This window comes from Protopterus annectens, chromosome 7.part0 (genome assembly GCF_019279795.1).
Source record: "Protopterus annectens isolate FY-2018-M chromosome 7.part0, PAN1.0, whole genome shotgun sequence".
Taxonomy (NCBI): Eukaryota; Metazoa; Chordata; order Ceratodontiformes; family Protopteridae; genus Protopterus; species Protopterus annectens.
In genome coordinates this window covers 555,798,774-555,819,379 of record NC_056739.1, presented here as the reverse complement: position 1 = coordinate 555,819,379, position 20,606 = coordinate 555,798,774, and the positions used below count along the sequence as shown (strand labels likewise).

The following is a 20,606-nucleotide window of genomic DNA, read 5'->3' as shown; positions in this document are numbered from 1 at the left end:
CCTAAAGAGGGTAAAGATCCATCAGATCCAGCTTCATACAGGCCCATTTCAATACTAAACCATGATTATATGTGTTTATATATCTATAATGGCTAAAAAATGGCAAAAGTGATGCCAAAATTAACATATACAACAAAGTGTTTTTTTTGGAGGAGAGAGACAAACATTAGACAACATTAACAGAACACTGATAATCCAGAAGGAAGCAGAATGGAAGAAAATACCACTGTTGTTGGTTGGTCTTGATACAGAGAAAGCATTTGACAGAGTAGGCTGGGACTTTATGAGCAGGGCAATGGAAGCATTTTCATTCCCTGATAAAATTATAAGGTTGATTAGGAAGATATATGAGGAATCGGAGACGAAAATTAAAGTGGTTGGGGTCCTGTCTGATAATTTCTGCGTGAAAAGAGGAACCAGGCAGGGGCGTTCTCTTTCCCCTTTGTTACTTGCATTATATTTAGAACCACTGCCAAAGAAAATAAGGGACTCAGAAATTCAAGGATATAATTGGTATGGTAGTCAAGAAAAGCTGGCTGTAGTTACAGATGATATTATTTTATACCTTACAAAACCAGAACAGGATATTACAGTGTTCTGGAACATTTTGAGACAGTTTCATATCTTTTCAGGATGCAATATTAACGAAACTTAAAGGCAATAGCGGTAAATTATGTACCCACACACACATTGGTTCAACAATATCCATATTTATGGGGACATGATAAAATTAAATATTTAGGAGTATAGATTATAATGACTGTGGTCCGGAAGCTAAGGATATGTGGGAAGAGACTAAACAAAAGACAGTACAACACTGAGAAAATGGAAACTCTGTTGTATGGATATTTATAGTAAAATACAAGCAGAAGATACTTAAAACAAATATCTCATTATTGATAAAATATACATCCTTTACACAATACTGGAAAGTTTTTAATTGGAAATGCTTGCACAGAGCATTCTTAAGCCCAGACAGAATCAATAAAATTAGCTCTTCCATAAAAGGAATATGTTGGAGATGTGAGCAAGTATACAATGCAGATTGGAACCACATTTTCTTTGATTGTGTTAAAATTAAGCCATTTTGGAATGGTATTAACTTTCTACAAGCTTTATTTAATGAATCATTTTTTTAACTGAAGCTCTTGTATTACTAAATGTCAACGATGGTCCTCATTTGAATAGGTCAAACATGTATCTAGTATGGACTATACTTGCAATTTCAAGGATGTGTATAACAAGAAGATCGAATACAAACACAATACCAACTTTGGAAGACTTATACAGCCTACTGAAAACCACAGTATTATTGGAAATTAAAATTAAAGAACTAAGAATTTATCCAAAGCCATTTATCAACAACCCTTGGTGAAAAGTCTTAGCATTGATTGACACTATATAATAATTGATCAGACACTCTGATAATGGATTGGACATACTTATAAAGTAACTGTATACATTAATATCTGTTATAGTGTCAGGCTAATGTAAATAGTGTTGTTGTTGTTTGTCTTTTCGGCTTTTCCCGGTTAGGGGTCGCCACAGCGGAGCTCCGGTCCACTAATGATTGGCAGTAGATTTTTATGGTGCCGAGTTGCCAGCCCGACACCCAACCTTCAGCAAAGGCACACCCATTTACGCATGTCTTTCGGAGGCCACTCAACCATGGGGAGAACATGCAGACTCCACACAGAAGGCGCTCCAGTCGTGAATCGAACAGGAGAACCTCTTGCTGTGAGGCAACAACGCTACCACTGTACCACCGCGGCTTAAGCTAATGTAAATAGTGTACATACTTATTTAAGATGTTATGTATAAATACTATGGAATTCATTCAAATGTATTTGAAAAATAAAAAAAAAATTTGGGAATAGTTGATATCAGAGTATAGGCAAAGAAAAAGAAATAGGGGGTCCTAAACAAAAGTCCAGAACTGGTAAGAGTTTTTAGTAAAATCTAGAACAGAAGCTGTCGTTAAGAAAGGAGTAATTAGTAGGATGTCTAAAATATTGCATAGTAACTATAAGAATCAATCAGAGGAGGTTAGAAAGGATTAGGAAGAGAGGCTGGATAAGCAATTCATAAAGAAAGAATGGGTGGACATATGTATGTCTCTCAGATATGCAACAAAGTGTGGGAGATTTATAATCTTTACTTGGAAGTATTTACATAGATGTTTTTATACCCCAAGTAGACACCAAAATAATTTTTCCACATGTAGACACAAATGTTGGAGGTATGAGGGGGAAAAAGAGGTAACTTCGAACATATTTTCTGGGAGTATAATGAGTTGACAGACATTAAAGATACTCTGTAGAATTCTCTCTCACAGATACTGGGTGAGCAAATTGGTGTAACTAAGGAAATGTTTTTTTGAGCTATGCTACATTATTGTCCTTGCTAAGTCTAATTATGGTGGCTGGCAAAAAAAGCAATTACTAGAAAATAGAAATCAAAGTCTAAACCAACTTTATTAGAAGTAGCAAATATAGTAACAGTGATAAAACAACTGAAATTTGGGATCTTTAGAAAAGAGTCAGAGGAAATTAGATAGGAAAAATGGGAATTCTGGGAACAATACATGCAGAGGAGGAATGAGGTTTAAAAGAAGGCGAGCTGTGAATGAACTACGTAATCTTTGACAATGACTGGATAGATTTTAAGTGATATATAATGTATGCAACTAAAGTTGTGTCAACATGGTTTGTAATGTTTAATGTTTTCAACTGAAATTATGTTGGTATGTTTTTTTTTCATTTATTTAAATGTAAGATTGTCTGTGTCATACTGGATAATTCAATAAAGATGTTTCTCATTTAAAAGAAAAGATAAATGAAAACTAAAACTTTGTAGATAGCACATAAACAGTGGGTAGCCAAAGAACTATTATGATTTGACTGGAGCTTTACCCAAGCTGCAAATAACCAAGTTCATTGTCTAGGAGCCCTAGGTACAAGATTTGCAGAAGAAGACAGTGGATGAAATAAGTGTGACAATCATAGATAGGTCTTCAAATAGCAGGAGGTGCTTCATCTGAGTAATGTTCCTTCAATGGAAACATGTATACAGAATGACAGCTGGCACAAGGTACTCCAAAAATAATTCAGGACTGCCCCCAAAACCAAGGACAGTCTAATAAATCAGAATGACTGTTTGAGGGACCCTGTCTCCCCACCTTGGCAGTCCATTTTCCCTTCCAGAAAGTCTGACTCTCCACTTTTCTCTTTGGCAACAGATAGTTTCAGACAATTGGGTTCTGAAGATCAGTCATCAAGGTTACAAATGGTAGTGGGAGGAAATCCCTCCTTTCTCCAGGCCGGTAATTCCTCATCCACCAGACCAGATGCCTTTATTTCCCCTTGTCCTTCAATACATGCTGTCCCAGAGAGTGATAAAACTAGTTCCTCCTTCCCAGGTTGAGAAATGTTTTTATTCAAGGATGTTCTTAGTGCCAAAGAAAGAAAACGGTTGGAGACCAATTCTAGATCTTTCTTTGTTAAACCTGTTTGTGATCATGTCCAAGTTCAAAATGCTGTCACTTTTCTACCTGTTACTTCTTCTTCCTCATTTAAGTTTTTTGTTAACACTAGATTTAAAAGATGTATATCATCACATCCCTATTCATCCAGACTTCAGGAGGTTCTGTTTGTCTGGGTTGCATTATCAGTTCTCTGTCTTACCCTTTAGACTATCCACAGCACCAAGAGTGCTCACAAAGTGTCTAGCTCCAGTTAGAGCTTATTGCATGCTACAGAATATCCACATTTTTCCATATTTAGGTGATTTGCATGTCTTTCCAGACTCTTTTCCAAAGTGTCAGGAATCTCTCGCTTGGATGAGAGATCTTTAACACAAGCTGGAATTTCAGGAGAACATTCAAAAGTCTTTTTTTGACCTTTTCACACAGGATTGTGTTCCTGTGGTGTCAGCTAGATAACTCAGTCCAAAGAGCTTTTCATCTGCAGGACAAAATAGATGTATATCTAGAGTTACTCCTAAGATTTTTCCACTCAGACTTCAGTCACTGCGAGGGAATACCTCAGGATTTTGTTTTTTATGGCATCTATGATTCTCATGATACCCATGACAAGACTCCTCATAAGAAAGATACAATGGTATTTGAAGTCTGTTGGTCCCATTAACAACACCCTTTGTCTTTCCAAATCCCAGTGCTGTGTTTTGTCAGAATTTAAATCACTTAGTGGAGATGACAAATATCCCTAAATCCAGGTCTCCCATTCTCCCTCCCTGTTCCAATGCAGTCAGTCACCACAGATGTCTCAGACTTTGCTTGAGGAGCAGTTTCAGGAAAGATAGAAGTGCATGGTATGTGTGACAGCAAGGACAGATGCAAACACATAAATATAAAAGAGATGCTTGCCCTGATCAAGGCGCTCAACTCTGTGAATCATCTGTGGTCCTAGACAATACCACAGTCATGTGGTACATAAACAGGCAAGAGGGAACCAGGTCATACCACCTTTGCAGATTAGCTATGTTAACTTGGCATATAGCTTCATAGTACAATTTTACTCTGCAGGTATCCTACATTCTGTCAGAACAAAATTGTTTGGTAGACAGGCTGAGCAGGAGAAGGGCAGACCCTCACAAATAGAAACTTGATGAGGGGGTCTTCCAAGATGTAATTCATCTGTTGGGAGTTCTTCAAGTAGACCTTTTTGCTTCCTTTATGAACAATCAGCTGGCAAGATTCTGCTCCAGGAATCCATGCAAAAAGGCCTGGAAGATGGATGTATTTTCCTTTCCTTGAATTGGAATGTTACTGTATGCTTTTCCACTCTTTCCACTGATACCTAGGAAACTTCTAAAGATTCAGAAAGACTCTCCCAATATCATTGTGATAACTCACTTCTGGACTAGGCAAGAGTGGATCGCCTTTCTTTTGGAAATGTCCGGGGCAATTACCATAAGCTTCCTCACAGAATGGATCAGTTCTCACAAGATCCGCAAAGGTTGATACACTCTGACTCTAATCAACTTCAACTGGCTGCCTGGATAATAGTCTTAATTCTTTTTAGGCACCTGTTTACTGAGGACATGCAGCAGGTACTAATGGAGGCAAGAAAGCCTGCTACTAGAAAATCATATATTAGCATATAGAAAAGGTTTTCTAGTTGGAGCCAGAAACATAACCAACCTCCATTCAGGGCTAGTTGTTCTCTGGTTTTACAATATTTGTGTGAGTTAATGTCTCATGGCCTTTCTTACTACTCCATCACGATTAATTTATCTACCATTTCAGCATATCTGCCCATGGATCCTCCTCTTTCAATGCATTCTCATGCCAAAGTGTTTTTGAAAGATGTTTTGCATAAGAGGCCTCTAAGAATACTGGTACCCTTCCTTGGGAGCCGACACTTGCGCCATTTGAACCTGCCAATCTGATTGACTTGAGGTTCTTAACATGGAAAACTGTTTTATTGATTTCTGTGGCCTCTGCAAGAGAGTATCTGAGTTGCAAGCTCTTATGGTGAGTCAACCCTGTCTCATTTTCCACAGAGACAGGGTTTCTTTGAGAACTAATTTGTTTATGCCTAAAGTGGTATCCTAGTTTACTTTAAGCCAAACTATCCATCTGTCCCTGTTTTCTTTCCCAAACCTAAAAATGAGGCTGTCCACTGACAACTCAGGTACTATCTTGACAGAATTAAATCTTTCAGATCTTCAGATCAGATGTTCAGTTCTTGTGAAGGTAAAAAGTGCCAACCCATGTCAAAACAGACTTTTTCCAAATAGTTGTCTTAGGCTATTACCTTTTGCTATAATTACCACAACAAAACTACCAGAGCCTTGTCTTCACCTTTGGCTTTTCAGAAAGGTTTAGATTCTAGAAGTATTGCAGAAGCAGCAACCTGGTCCTCCCTACATACATTTATAAGACATTACAAGCTTGATTCCTTCTCTAGGTCTAGATCAATGTCAGTCTAGGTTTTGGACCATTCTCCAGGGGCTGCTGGACTCTTCTCCTTCCACCTCCCAAATGCAGCAAGCTAGGGTAATCTACCCATGAAGCTGACTACTGCAGCAGTGATGAATATGATGAATATAGCACAGTTATGTAAGTAAACTTTCCATAACAGCCACTCCCTCCATCCCCCTTGGTGTGTTGCTTATACCAGGGTGTGAATGCTTTTTTTTTTTTTTTTGCTGTTCCTAGCATTGTCCTTTCAGGGCTCAGCGCCTCCCTGTCTGTGTTAGCATGAAAGGTCTGAATGCCTGGTACCCAGACCTGTAATTTTATTCAGCTTAGCTTTAGCTGACTAGCAGTTTGGCCGTGTGTGGAAGGTACACTAAAGCTTTGGAAGCTGGCCAGCTGTTCTATCCTTGGCAGGATATAACTCATATAGCTAACAGTGCTACAGCAGTGATCATTCAAATAGCTACTGTTACAATAATTTCAGTAATACAAGTGTCCTATCCACTCTGTCAAAGGTCACTTTGAGATGAGTAAATCACTAAAAACCTTTTAAGGGCAGTCCCAGATTCCACATCTCTTCAATTTAGCTTTCTGTTAACCTTATTTTCTTCCTTTTCTTTTTCTTGTTTAATTTATTGTTAACATTTTATGACATGACTCCCTTTTTACAGACTCTTAGCCGCCACACACACTTTTCTTGGACTTTTACTTGCCTCTTCTCGGCATGTTCCTGCCTTATATTTTTTACCATCTCTTGTTCTGTCTCCATCTTTCTCTCCATTTTAAATATCTTTGTCATTTTGCCTTCATATGTTCATACTTCTTTTTCATATATATTTATTTGTATTTCAAACTGACATCCTTATAAGCACTTTTTCATATGCTTTCTCGTACTCATGTAAGACAGACTGTGATCTCCATTATTTGCATCAGAATGACACAATATCGAATTATGCTTTCTGTCTATTACATTGTATTATTGTGAAGAACTATAAGGGGTCTTGTCATGGCCATTCTCTCAGATGGTAGCAGCATTAATCCAATATCATCAGTTTACAGAAACGTTCTGATTAGCTACCAAGCGGAACAATGCATGCAGTATTTAATATAACAGCACCATGGGTTATAAAGACAATGCTGGCAGGTTGCATTCCATGGTCAAAACAGGCATGACCATGATGCCTGCTTGAGTCAGGAAGTTCATTATGTCCAAATTTTACTACCACTTGCCTTGAGCTTCCAGAATTCCATTACATTTAATACATATATTTTTAAATCTCATGACTGCTCTTTTTCCACTACTAGTCTATTAGAGTGCTACACTTGTGCAGCTCCCACAGTGTGAATTTCTACCTCTGAATTGCCTTTCCTTCCATTATCCTTGTTAATGCCAAGCCTACTATTCCTAAACTGAATTCTGTGCAAGAAAACAATGGCTTCAGTCCTTTGTAGTTTGGTTCTCAAACCAATCACAGTTCATTTAATTATGTCTGTTTATTTTCATACTTGGTATCACGATAAATATGATGGTCTAAGGACCCTTTTCAGGCACAGCCTGAACCATTATAGCATGAAAACCAGAAGAGTAGATACAACATATGTACACAACTCAAATAAAATAATACAATGCAATATGCAGAAAACATAATAAAGTATTGTAGCATTGGGATGCAAATAATGGGGACCACAGTCGGTCTTATGTGAGTAATAGAATTATAAGAAAATTGCTCTAAAGTAGTACAAAATCTCTTTTAAGAATTTTTTTTTAATCCTGTAAAGGTGTAAAATTAAAGTATGAAAAAAATAGAAAAGAGAAACATAGGGGTATTGGATGCTATGTTCTTAGTTTTTAAAAATGTTGCTATGGTTATGCCTTTTTTGGGAACAGTTACTCTTCATTGGGCAGTAGTGGTGCTCATCCTGGAATTTGTTCTAATTTTGTGCTTCTGTTTCAAAATTTCTATTGCAAAGATTAGATGTAATAGCATACCTGAAGCTGAATATGGTGATCTCACCTGAATGTGAGATAAATAGGTGCAGCGCTGGATGTCCCTACTGTTAAACATGTGATCAGTTTCCATTGCAAAGGTTAGATGTAATAGCATACCTGAGGCTGAATATGGGAATCTCACCTGAATGTGAGATGGCTGAATGCATAGCGGGATGCCTCTACTGCTAAACTTGTATTTAGTTTTCATTGTAAAGGTTAGATTTAATAGCATACCTGAAGCTGAATATCTGGATCTTATCTGAATGTGAGATGACCAGATGCATAATTTGATGTTCCTATTGTTGAAGCATATGTACTCCTCACTAAGAACAGCAGACTGTTTTGACAAAGTCCTGTTTAAATACCTGCAGCTTCAGTTACAATTATCACCCTTGTCCTTACTATCCCCCTGATGCCACCATACCTTTTGTTGACTGCCACAGTCATCCAGATTATGTCCTTGATTGGATAACGAATAAAGGGAAAAACTGAGTTGGGGCAAAGTAGCGTAAACAACTAAGTTTTCTTCTTATATTTCCACATAGAAAACATAAACTGAGAATTGTTTTCGTTGTCACTGAGAGTCTTACTTTTGTCTCATATTTGCTGAATAGAATATCTCAATCCCCAAAGGGCTAACAGTATCTATAACTGTATGAAAAGCAAAAGGCTTACAAGCTGTGGCTGAATGAATCTTTCTTATGAGTTATTTGTACCTTTTTAAACAACCTGTGTCACTTTTCTTATTCTTCTTCTTCTTCTTCTTTCGGCTTTTCCCGGTTAGGGGTCGCCACAGCGGATCACCTGTCTGCTCATGACTGGCAGTGGAGTTTTACAGTGTCGAGTTTGTCAGTTTTCTTATTGAAGTCATTAAATCCCCTTCATCAACATATAATAAAATAATGTTGGCAAGCAAACTTTTTGTCAAATGCAGTTTTAAAAGAACAACCATTCACTTATGTCTTTTTTTGTTTCAGGTGTTGATTGAACTGAACCTTAATGTTGGATGTTTTATAGTATTATGCTGTACAAATATGCTGTACCTAAAATTGTGAATTATGAGATTAATCCTGTCTAATTGAAAATACTACCTGAAGTTATACTCATCGTACACTCACTTTCTTATTCATTCAAGTATTTGTTTTATTTCAGATGCCAGTCATACACCCTGGTCCTTAATACTGACAGTCTTTGCAGTCATTGGTAAGTGTAAAATGTGAAATCCAGTCATGCAGATCTTTACAGAGTTGTTGTAATCACTGAAAGAAATGTCGCATTTATTAAGCTTCACAAAATACATTCTAAACATCTGGTATTATGCAAAGGGATATAAACACATGGAAGTGAATCACTCACTGTATTTGTACCTTTTCTTGTAGGTGGCAAGCCTCTCACAATCTATGAGGCAGACCTTGACCAAAATGACTTCTTTTGATTAATGTGTTTGTTGGGCAGGTGTTATTCGAGTAGTTAACCATCTAATAGGTGGACATCAGTTTGATTGCTTTTAAGGCAGTAAATAATTATTAATGAGATTTGTGCCACTCATAAAATCCAATGTTCAAGCTAAGAATCAGTGGGATTACTAGGTTAAGAACTGATTTATGAAGTCTGCTGTGATTTTATACACCAGGCCTGCCCTTCACTCACCTGCGTAACCATATGTAATGCAAAAGTGGGCATCACACATGTAATAAGTTTATTAGCAACTAACCACAAGGGTAACTACAGGATGAATGAGTCACTTACTATTATCAATCAGTTGTTTACAGTTAGGAGGTGGTTGTCATGAGGCTTTAGACAACTTAGTTCAACTATGTATCTCTGTTCATGTGACTATATCTCTCCTTTTACATGAGCAGCAGATTGCACCAGTTTCCTGTATCCACCACTTACCTTGACATATGGTTGTAGAAGAGGTTGAAGGAGTACAGTGAAATGGTGGTATGTGCACTCTGTCACACATGCAGCAAGCATAAAATAAGAAAAATAAAATGCAGCAACCTTTGTGGAGTTGTATTCTACTTACATACATTTCAGCATTTTAAGCAGAAATATAAAGTAAAACTAATAGGTCGTCTGTATGCTTTTGCATGTTTAAATCTGTCCTTTGTAATATCTGCTTTACCTGAATGAAATAGATCTTCAAGTCCACTTTTTCTTTTTTTTTTTTTTTTTGCAATTTTGTTTCAGTAATTAAGTGTACAAACTGACTTGCTTTTTTTTTTTTTGCTTTTTTAGGGTGAATGATGCATTCTAGAAATCCGAGCTCTCACTGTAATAGTAAATCAAATGTTTTGTTAAAAACCTGCATTTAAATTATGATAAAGCTTTTCTAGGCAGTTTCATCTGCTCTTATGTCTTAATCAGTACTGTATATAACTGCTTCCTAATTTTATATCTCTCATATTACCTTTCACCTTCTCAAGAGAGTTTTTATGGTTACAAAGCATTGCATTTTAACTAGTGACAGAAGTCTTAGAAGTTTAACTATCGGTTCCTTTTTCTGTTTTGTATCTGTCACCTGCTCTGTCAGCATCCAAAAGCACAATGCATTGTCCTGCTATCTAGTAATGTCCTCCATTTGGTCACTTTACTCCATAGGCGATTGTTGAATCTCTGGTATCTAGTATCACATATCCTCCAGCCACAGGCACCAATGTAGTGTGTCTCCTTCATTCATTCATTTATTTAATGGTTTCAGGTGACTGTGCTTGTTCCAGGATCCTTTCAGACATAACCTGTGCTATATGCAACAACACTTAAAGTAGAAACTTTTGCATAACTTTTAGTATCTTTCTGTCATTTGTAAACATTTACTTACAATAGATTCAATATGACTTTTAATAGAATTCTTCCTTCAGCCTTGTAATACAATCCCTTGCAAAGCGTTCATATCCAAAATGACCTTCAGCATTTCTTACCTGTCTTTATCTTACCTGGAAATATCTTATATTCCCTAGTGCTTCCTCACCTTCTGCTAATCTGTGTGGTATAATTAGCAATGTTGCCTAGTAACAGTTTAAACCCTGATAATCCCCACTGTGCTCTGTTTATTCCTGTCATGCAACATGCTTTCCCATTCATAGGTTCATAGGTAGGTACTAGGCTATTGGCCCTAGGGCCTATATAAGCCTAGCCAAATGGTACCCTGGCTTTTGCCACCCAAGAAAATTATTTTCCTGTGCCCCTGTCAAGCAGAGCCACAGAAGTGATTCTCTGGGTGAATTTCCTATCTCCCATCCAATCATCAAGATTTTTCTTAAAAAAGAGTGCTAATGAGGAGCTTTGTTTGATATAGATAGGTAGTTTGTTCCAGAGTATGGGAAGTCTCTGGGACAGGAATCAATCCCTCCTGCATGTTCTGTTTATTGTGGTGACAAGGTTTAGGTCCCTAGTGTGAGTAGCTCGCAGTGATTGGGATTTCTTTAATTGGAGCATGTCCAACAGCTCTGGGTTTGACATAGCTTTGTATGTTAGGCAGAGATCGTCTCTGAGCAGGCAATATGCGACAGAGTAAAGCTGGAGTTTTTTGAGATGGTCTGCGTAGGGCATCTGTTTGAGGTCAGTAATCCTCTTTGTGAGGTATTTCTGTGGCCTTTCCAGTTGTTGTAGATGTTGTGAGGTACATATGTACTCTATAATGGGTCTAATGAGTGATGAGTAGAGGGGGAACAATGACATCTTTTTTCTTGGATGAGAAACCTTTTGTGATGAGGTGTGCCACGTAGAAGGATTTCCTGACTACTGTGCCGATGTGATTATCAAAGGAGAGACTACTGTCCACCTGTGTCCCAAGGTCTCTTATCACACTTTCGGTGTTTAGTAGACTACCGCCTATGCGGTAGTTCATGGGTACAGAGTTTTTACCAAAAGGGATGACAATGCACTTTTTGGCATTGACACCAGGCATCTGGCATCTGTCTCAGTGAGGCCCTTTTGTAGGATGTCCACATCGTTAGGAGTTTTGATTATGGCTCCTAGTTTGCAGTCATCTGTGAACTTTGTTAGCCAAAGACCTTCTCTGTTAGCATGTACCTCAGAGAAGTAGATACCAAACAGGAGAGAACCTGGGACTGAACCCTGTGGTACTCCACTTGTCACTGGTCTGAAGTTGGATTTAGAGTCTGCAACTTTCACAGTGTGGGTTCTGTCAGTGAGCCAGTTGGCAACCCATCTTGTGACATAGGAATTTATACCTAGTTTAGTGAGTTTATCTATAATTCCAGCGTGGGGGATGGTGTTGAAAGCCTTGGTGAGATCTGGATAGGCTGTGTGAACCAACTTACCCTCATCTATGGCTTTGGTGACCGTTTCAATGAACTCTATCAGGTTTAGGAGACATGATCTGTCTTTTACAAATCCGAAATGGGTAGGGTCCAGAGTTTGGAGATTACCAATGTCATTGTTTATAAGCTCCATGGCAATACGTTCCATAGCCTTGCAGACCAGGCTCGTCAGGCTAATGGGGCAGTAGTTCCTGGGGTCCGTGGTGGCTCCCCCTTTGTGGGATTTCTTTAGCTGTAGCATTTCTAACAGAGCTGGGTCAGACATGGCTTTGTAAGTCAAGCAGAGATCGCCCCTAAGTAGGCGATATGAGACAGAGAATAGTTAGAGTTTTTTAAGTCTGTCTATATAGGAAAAGTGTTTAAGGCCTAGGTACTTTTGCGGCCTCTCCAGTTGTTGCAGGTGTCTAGTGAGGTACATGCCAAATGGGGCACTGTACTTGATGATTAGCCTAATGAGGGAAAAGTAGAGGGAGACAATGACCTCTTTCTTCCTGGATGCAAAACCCTTAGTAATGAGATGTGCCACAAAGAAGGACTTTCTGACCACAGTGGCAATGTGGTGATCAAAAAGAGAGGTGTCTGTCAACCTGTGTTCCCAGATCTCTTATAATGCCTTCTATTTTCAGTGGACTACCATCAATGTGATAATTCATGGGAACCGGGTTTTTCCCAAAGGGGATAATGACACATTTTTTGGCATTGAGCTTAAGGCCATGGTTCTAACACCAGTCTCACTGAGGCTATTCTGCAGGATGTCAGCATCACTTGGGGAGTTAATAATAGCCCCCAACTTGCAATCATCTGCAAACTTTGTCAGCCAGAGTCCCTTTGTGTTGGCCTGGACTTCAGAGAAGTAGATACCAAACAGGAGAGGACCCAGGGCTGAGCCCTGTGAGACTCCACTTGTGACTAGTTGGCAGTCTGACTTTCACACTGTGGGTTGTATCTGTGAGCCAGTTTGAAACCCGCCTTGTGATATAGGGGTTGATGCCTAAGTTAGTGAGTTTTTCTATGATTCCTGAGTGGGGATTGGTATCAGAATCCTTGGCCAGATCAAGGTTGGTTGTATGAACCACCTTGCCTTCATCTACGGCTCTGGTGACTGACTCAAAAAAGTCAACCAAGTTGAGTAGGCATGATCTACCCTTCACAAAACCAAACTGTGTGGGATCCAGAGTTTGGAGATTCCCTATATCCTTGTTTATTAGGTCCATGATGATGCGTTTTATAGCTTTGCATATCAGGCTCGTCAGGCTAATGGGGAGATAGTTCCCAGGGTCTATAGTCGCTCCTCCTTTGTGGAGAGGGATGACTGTAGCAGTTTGCCATTCGGTAGGGACAAAGCCTGAGGTGAGGTTGTGATTGAACAGGGCACACAGGTGAGATGCCAGTTCACTCTGTAGTTCATGTAGAACACAGCCTGGGATATTGTCAGGTCCCATAGAAGCTGTATTCTTGGCCTTGGAGAGTGCTGTTTTAACCTGTGCAGCAGTAATACTGGGTGCCTGGCAATCTACTGGCATTGTCATTGGTCCTTTTGGGGGGGGGGGTAAAGTTGGCACTGAATCAGTCGGCCAGTATATTAGCAATATCTGTTGGCTCGGTACAGGAGGTACCATTGTGCAGTAGCTCAGAGCAAATCTGGGTATTGCCATGGAGATTCTTTACATAACTATAGAAGGCCTTGTGGTTATTTTTACTATCTGCTGCAATTCTGTTTTCATAGCTAACTTTAGAGGATTTGATGAGGGATCTCAACTTTTTGTTGAGACTGATAAGGGAGTTTTTCCAGTCTTGGGACTTCACCTTATTCTGCATCAGTTTTCTTCTTCAGTTGTAGAGTTTGCTTATGGCAGGGGACCACCAGATTGGCTTCCTTTTTTGGATGAGAGCGTCTTGGTTCTATTGGGTATGGTGAGAGCCATGCATTTGTGTATGTGTTTATACAGTGTATTGGTGTATGATTTGACGGTCATACAAATATTCTCCATTTGCATGGGTGCCGTGAAGTTAGCCACCTCTGTTTTTAGGAGCCCAAAGGTAGATTTGGAGAAGTTTTTCATGGTGGTTACCTTTGCGGGGGGGGGGGGGATGTGGATTTCCAAGGTGATTAGTTTGCATTCAGATCTAACCTGGCAGGAGCTGACTAATGGTGTAAAGCAACATTCGCCCATGTTAGTAATGACCAGGTCAAGGATGTTGCTACCTCTAGTGGGGGTAAGAACAAGCTGGTCCAGGGCATTGGAATTAATGAACTCTAGGAAATGTTGGGCAATTGTATTGGTACATGAGTAGTTTTCCCAGATAATGGAAGGGTAGTTGAAGTCGAATAATAAGAGAATGTTAGGTTGGACCCTAATATTCTCCAGGGTGCTTAGGAACGTGGAGTGTGAGTCTTGGGACATGGTTGGGGACCTATAGCAGGCTATGACCTGCATCGCTGTTTTACCCAATTTTAGCTGCACCTAAACTATCTCTGATGCTTTATGTTGGGCTACCAGTCTGGAGATATACACATCCTTTATGAATATGGAAACACCACTGACTTTGGAGCTTCGGTCCAAATTTGGGGCCGAAAGGTGTGGAATGAGTTATAGCCTGATAGTGCAGGGGTGCTTTCTGCTGCCTTGAACCAGGTCTTTGTTACAGCACAAATGTTGATGTTCTCCATTTTAAGGAGTGCTTCAAGCCAGTGCATTTTGAGATTTCTACTTCTAGCGTTGAGAAGCATGACCCTCAGATTCCATTTGTTTGTAGCTGTTATGATGGTAATTTGGTCTTTGGAACACTGCCTAAAAAAGGCACTATATGGGGTGGCAAGAACCTTGGCCAGTATCCAGAAGCCCAGGGGTGACAGATGCAGGCCATCTTTGGCAAAGCATTGCGGTTTGTCACTCATGTCATCCCAGGCAGACAGATACTGGATCCCCTTAGAATGACACCAGAAACTTAGCCAACTGTTGAAATCAATAATTTTCTGCTTATACTGTGGTATCATTCTGGGTGATGGTAGGATGCTGCTCAGGGCCAGGGTCATACCTGCCTGGGCTATATAATCCGAGAGCTCCTCCATGTCTCTTTTCATGTAGTCCAGGGAGACATTTGACTCAGGGAGATCATATCCAAAGGATATAGTTTATCATTTTTAGAACTACTCATAAAACCACCGTCTCATCCACCCATGTTACCACCCCATTAGAAATGATCATTTCAGTAAGAGGTGCAAAACCTCCTGTTAAAAAGAGCCATCAAGGAGTTCCATCAAATCACTGAGGGTCTGGATTTTATTCAAGTTTCTTTTTAGTGCTCAGAAAAACTCAAGACCTCAAACCAGTTCTAGACCTCAGCCATCTAATCAACACAGAAAGAAAGAATCCTTCCAGATGGTCATGCTGCAAAACATCCTATCTTTTTTTGCAATCAGGAAACTGGATGTGCTCTTTAGATCTCCAGGACACGTAGATACATTTCAAGATAGGCAATCTGCTCAGAAGATTTCTATGCTTTCCAGTCAGAGCCAGTCATTTCAAGTTCGGAGCCCTAACCTTTGGTTTCACCACAGTCCCTCTCATTTTTACAAAATGCATGGCTCCAGTGTCTCATATGTGACTGTTAAGAATAAAAACCTTTCAATATCTAGATGACTGTCTCATTGCTGCATGCACAGTGGAGAAATTAATCCTCATGTACACTGTGCTGAAATTTATACCCTGCCCAGAGTTTGGGAGGTGGCACTGCTTTCTTCCACATTTGAGATTTTTGGGGGGATGCATTTGAACCCAGTCCAGTTTGCCATTGTCTCAAATGGGCCCATCCCAAAATTTCATGTTCATTGTCTGTCTGTTGGACACTGTATGACATCTAGTTATCTTATCTCCAGACAGAGTACCAACAACAGTTCAAGCTGTAAGTGAGCAGTTCCATAACTCAAAACTGGATAAAGACGCAGTTCTCAGGGTTCTTGGCCTCATGCCAGCCACTATACAGTGTGTTGTACATGCCATATTCCACATACAAAATTCTTCAATGGATAGTAAAATTGTAGTAGTAGTGTGAATCAACAGAACCCTTGGCAAAACTAGTAAAGCTTTCAAACACGTTTGAAACACCAGACTTGTTGGGCACATCCACTAAACCATACTGTAGTATGAGCATTTATTCAACCTCTTCCAACAGCTGTTCTAACCATGAGCATGTCCTCTCTTTGTTGGAAGGGGGCATTTCTTAAACAGCAGTCCATGGGACGTGAACAATTTCAGAGGCTCAACTGGACATGAATGTCTTGAAAATGAGAATGGTCATCTTAGTGCTGCAGAAATTTCAAGACCTACTCCCTCATGCTGTAGTGTCCATCCACACTGACAACATGGCAGTATTATGGTGGAACACAATCTCACCCCCTTTGCCAAGAAGCCATGTGGGTATGGTAATGGGCCATATCTTCACACCACACTGCTTTGCTGCAAGACCCAACAGAACCATAATCAGCACACTTGTCAATATTCAACTGTAGGTTAGCCAAAGTAAGTCAGAGTAAATGGAGAAAATAATGGTACACATTCATCCAACATGATTATAAACAGGTTGAGCAAACAAATACTGCTCCCACACAAATGGTCTCTAGACAAATCAGTAGCCCTAAAGATTTTTCACAGATGAGGAAGGCTTTGCTGTGATGTCTTCATTTCACCCACTAGCTTTGAATGCAGCAGTTTCTTTTTCCATCATCCCTCAAGAGGGATATCCCCCAAGAGATATAATCACCCGTGACTGGCCCCTCAGGCTCTCATATGCCATTTTTCCTGTTCCATTCTTTCTCAGATTTTTGCAGATAGCCAAGATGTGCATGGCCAAGGTAATTCCTATAGCCCTATTTCGGCTCTGACAGATTTGTTTTCCCCTGCTTTCATTTTATCCAAGTAGGAAACCTCTTCTTATTTTTCCACTGTCACATCCTTCTGTCTAGCCTCACCGACACCCTCAGTCTCTAAAATGAACCGCTTAGTTTCTTCAATTCCAGTGATGGCCGGGGATCTTAAGCTTCCTCCTCAGGTAGTACAGCTACTCACAGCTTCTCAAAAACCTTCAACCATAAATATTTACAAAAGTAACTGGTCAAAGTTTTCCTTAAGAACAAACAAAGAATAGACCCCTTTTTCAGTTCCAGTTTATCAAATCCCAATCTTTTTGTCAGCGCTTTCACACATGATGCAGCTAATCTTCCATCAAAGTCCATTTAGCTGAAATGTTGTCTTACATCAGGGTTCTTGTTCATCCTCCTTAGCTTCACATAAGCTTTTTAAGACTTTCCTAAATAGACTGTTCCATTCCAGACTCCCTTTGGCTCACCCATCTCTTTTATGGTATGCAGACTTCATACTGTAGAAACTCATCATACCTCCTTTTGAACCTGCTGATTCTGCTAAATAGAAGATGTTAAGTTGTCAATCTCACCTTCATTCTTGCTTGATGGGTTCGGAGTCGATCCTCGGCTCTGACTCGGCACTTGCTAAGCTCGAGAGTCACTTTTACCAGCTCGAGGCAGCCCCATATCCCATGATGCAAGGCGGTAAGTACCCAGATCTCATTTGCCGCTTCGCTGATGAGGTCCTCCTTTTACCAGCTCCTGGTAAGTGTTTATTATTACTAAACATTAGCCCCCATCAGAAAATTTTCTCTTTTCCTTAGATTTCTATCTTTCTTAGATACTTTTGAGGCCTTTTCTGACTAACTTTATTTTTCCTTCTTTACCTTTTTAGTCAGGCCTTTATTCCCTCCCACCCCCCACCCCCCCGTTAGGGTGTGTGTGTGTGAGAGTTTACTTCTCATAGTTAACTTTACTTGTCTGATTCGGGACTGTGTGTGTACTGTTTTTGAAAGCACTATGTCTAAAGAACAGAGGGTCTCAGGCTTCAGGAAGTGTGACTCGTGCTGTCAGAAGATGTCTCTGACAGACGGTCACACTTCTTGTTTATACTGCCTGGGACCTCTCCACCTGCAGGACTCCTGTGCAATTTGTCACTCTTTTAGCCAGAGAGTCCTGCAGGAAAGGAGAAATAAACTTATTTTATGGGGTCTCCTTAAACCGGAGGGCTCCCCGGCAAAATCGGCTCCGGGCAAGCCTTCTAGGACTACCAAGGTCCAGGCTTCAGTTTCTAAGCCTCCGGCCTTGGCTCCGACTCCTTCGGAGTCGAGATCGGCTCCAGCTGGTGCCGATCCTAACTTGGCTAAATCCTAGGCACCGATGGCTATCGGTGCCGATACTGTTACTGTCACTTTGGTGTCGGCTCCGACTGGCTCCGACCACCATGTGGCTCAGGCTTCGGTGTCGGCACCAACCGGCTCCAACACCATTGTTTCCTTGCCTGTATCGGCTCCGGCTGGAGCCGATACATTTGGACCTACACTCGGAGCCGAAAAGTTATCGGCTCCGTCTGGATCCGTGGGGTCTTCGGCTCCGATGGTTCCTTCGAGGAAGAGGTCCAGGTCTCCCTCTTTGGAACCGATACTGTCGGCTCCGGCCTCACCTCTTCTTTCGGAGCGGAGCCATCGGAGCCGATCATCGAGGTCTTCCAGGTTGTCAGACCATGATTTAGAGAGGGTGGTAAGCAGATTGTTAAAATCACAGGCACTAGCCCAAATACTTCATAGTCCGTCTCAACAGACGACTATTAGTCCACACCCTCTTCAAATTCCTCCTTCGACTCTACCCCAGAGTTTGGAGCTGGAGTCTACAGGAATAGTTACTGCTATGGCTGAAGGCCAGATACCCCCCCCCCTCTGCGCCTTCAGCATCTACTCTTATCTCCTCCTCGAGACCTTCCTTGGAGGGATTCGGTGGCCGGGCTTCCCTGGTCTGCTCCGAGGGGGTGAGTGGCATCGGACCCTTGTCCAACCCCGCTCTTCCCCTTGGAGCTTCGGCCTTGGTGAGCTCGGCTCCGACATCTTCCTCGGAGCCTTCCCTTTCGGTGGGCCCGGGAGTCCCAGTTTCTTCGGAATGGGTTCTCTCGGATCTCCCTGGGACGGGAGCCTTTGAGGTGATGAGGAGTGTGCTGGCCCCTGGGCTCAGTCAGCAGTCTATTCCTTTAGCTCCTCCCTCTACGGTGCCTGTTGATATCTTTTCCCACTGTCTTGCACCCGGACCGAGAGATCCACCGCCTCAGGTTTCCCCACTGGGAGGAACCCCCTCTTCCAAGGATTCTCCTGATCCATCAGGAGATCCTCCACGCAAGAGGACTTGTAAGAGGAAGCACCTAGACTCCCCTGAGTCTATTACTTCAGATACCGACTTAGATGAGTCGGAGGGGTCCCCAAGATCCCCCTCTGAGGATGTCTCCTTTTCAGACATCCTAGAACTCCTGAAACAGAGGGGAAACTGGCCCACCATAAATCCCTCCGATGATGAGTCGGTATACCTAGAGGCGTTTGGTTCTCGACCCTCCACCTCCTGGGTGTCTCTGCCTTTTGACTCCCTCATGCAGGTAATCGCTCGAAAGGCTTGGGCTTCTCCTGACTCCGTAGAGCCAGTTCCCAGGAGGCCTTCTAAATTGATTACAGTCCCTTCCAAACAGCAATTCCTTACAAAAGGTGTCCCGGTTGATGCCATGGTGGTGGCGGCCACCACTAAAAAGGAACTTGCAGATCCTTCCGTACCAGTCCATCCTCCTAACAAGGATTCCAGGACCATGGACAGGTATGGTAAGCGGATGTTTTCCTCAGCGACCTTTGCCATGCATTCGCTGAACTATTTGTGTCACTTCACCAGACTCCAAAGGGACATCCTTAAGGAACTAGGTGAAGTAGTACAGGATCCTACAGCTCAGGGGGCACAAGACAAGGTTGCTTCTCAGCTAGGGATCCTTAACTCCATAACCAACTCCTCCATGTGGCTGATTTCGTATGCAGCAGATGGAGCGAGTAGAGCCGCAGGCACAGGAGTGGCTCTGAGACGTCAATCCTGGATGCGGCTCTGTAATTTTGCTGATCCCTTAAAGGCGTCCTTCACAAACTCTCCCTTTGATGGGTCAACTTTGTTTGGTCCTCAAGTGAAGGATACATTGACCAGGTGTGAGCAGGATGGCAAGACTCTTTCTGCTGTAGGGGTCCGTTTTTCCACCCCTTCTAGACCTTACCCCAAAGGACAGAAGGGTGGAAAGATGTGGTTCCGCAAATCCCAAGGAGTCACGCCGGATACACGTGGTCAGTTTACCCCTAGAGGCAGAGGGGGTAATAATAACAGACGCCCTAGAGGCAGAGGGGGTCCACAAAACCAGGGAAGCAGAGAGTCTCTCTGACAAGCCCTTCCAGCATCCCTGAGGTGTTGCCCGACTGTCCATCCTTGGAGGCAGTCGGGGGAAGATTATCGCTGTACCAACAAGCCTGGCTT

The 20,606-nt window shown here is 41.4% G+C and overlaps 1 protein-coding gene across 1 annotated transcript in view; it reads left to right on the top strand.

Annotated features, from left to right (window-relative positions):
• Positions 1 to 20,606, top strand: part of LOC122806051 (P-selectin-like) — a 564,812-nt gene that overhangs the window by 297,750 nt on the left and 246,456 nt on the right. Inside the window, exon 6 of the mRNA XM_044076291.1 lies at positions 9,084 to 9,134. Within this exon, the coding sequence (XP_043932226.1) occupies positions 9,084 to 9,134 (51 nt within the window). The remainder of the gene's footprint in view (positions 1 to 9,083; positions 9,135 to 20,606) is intronic.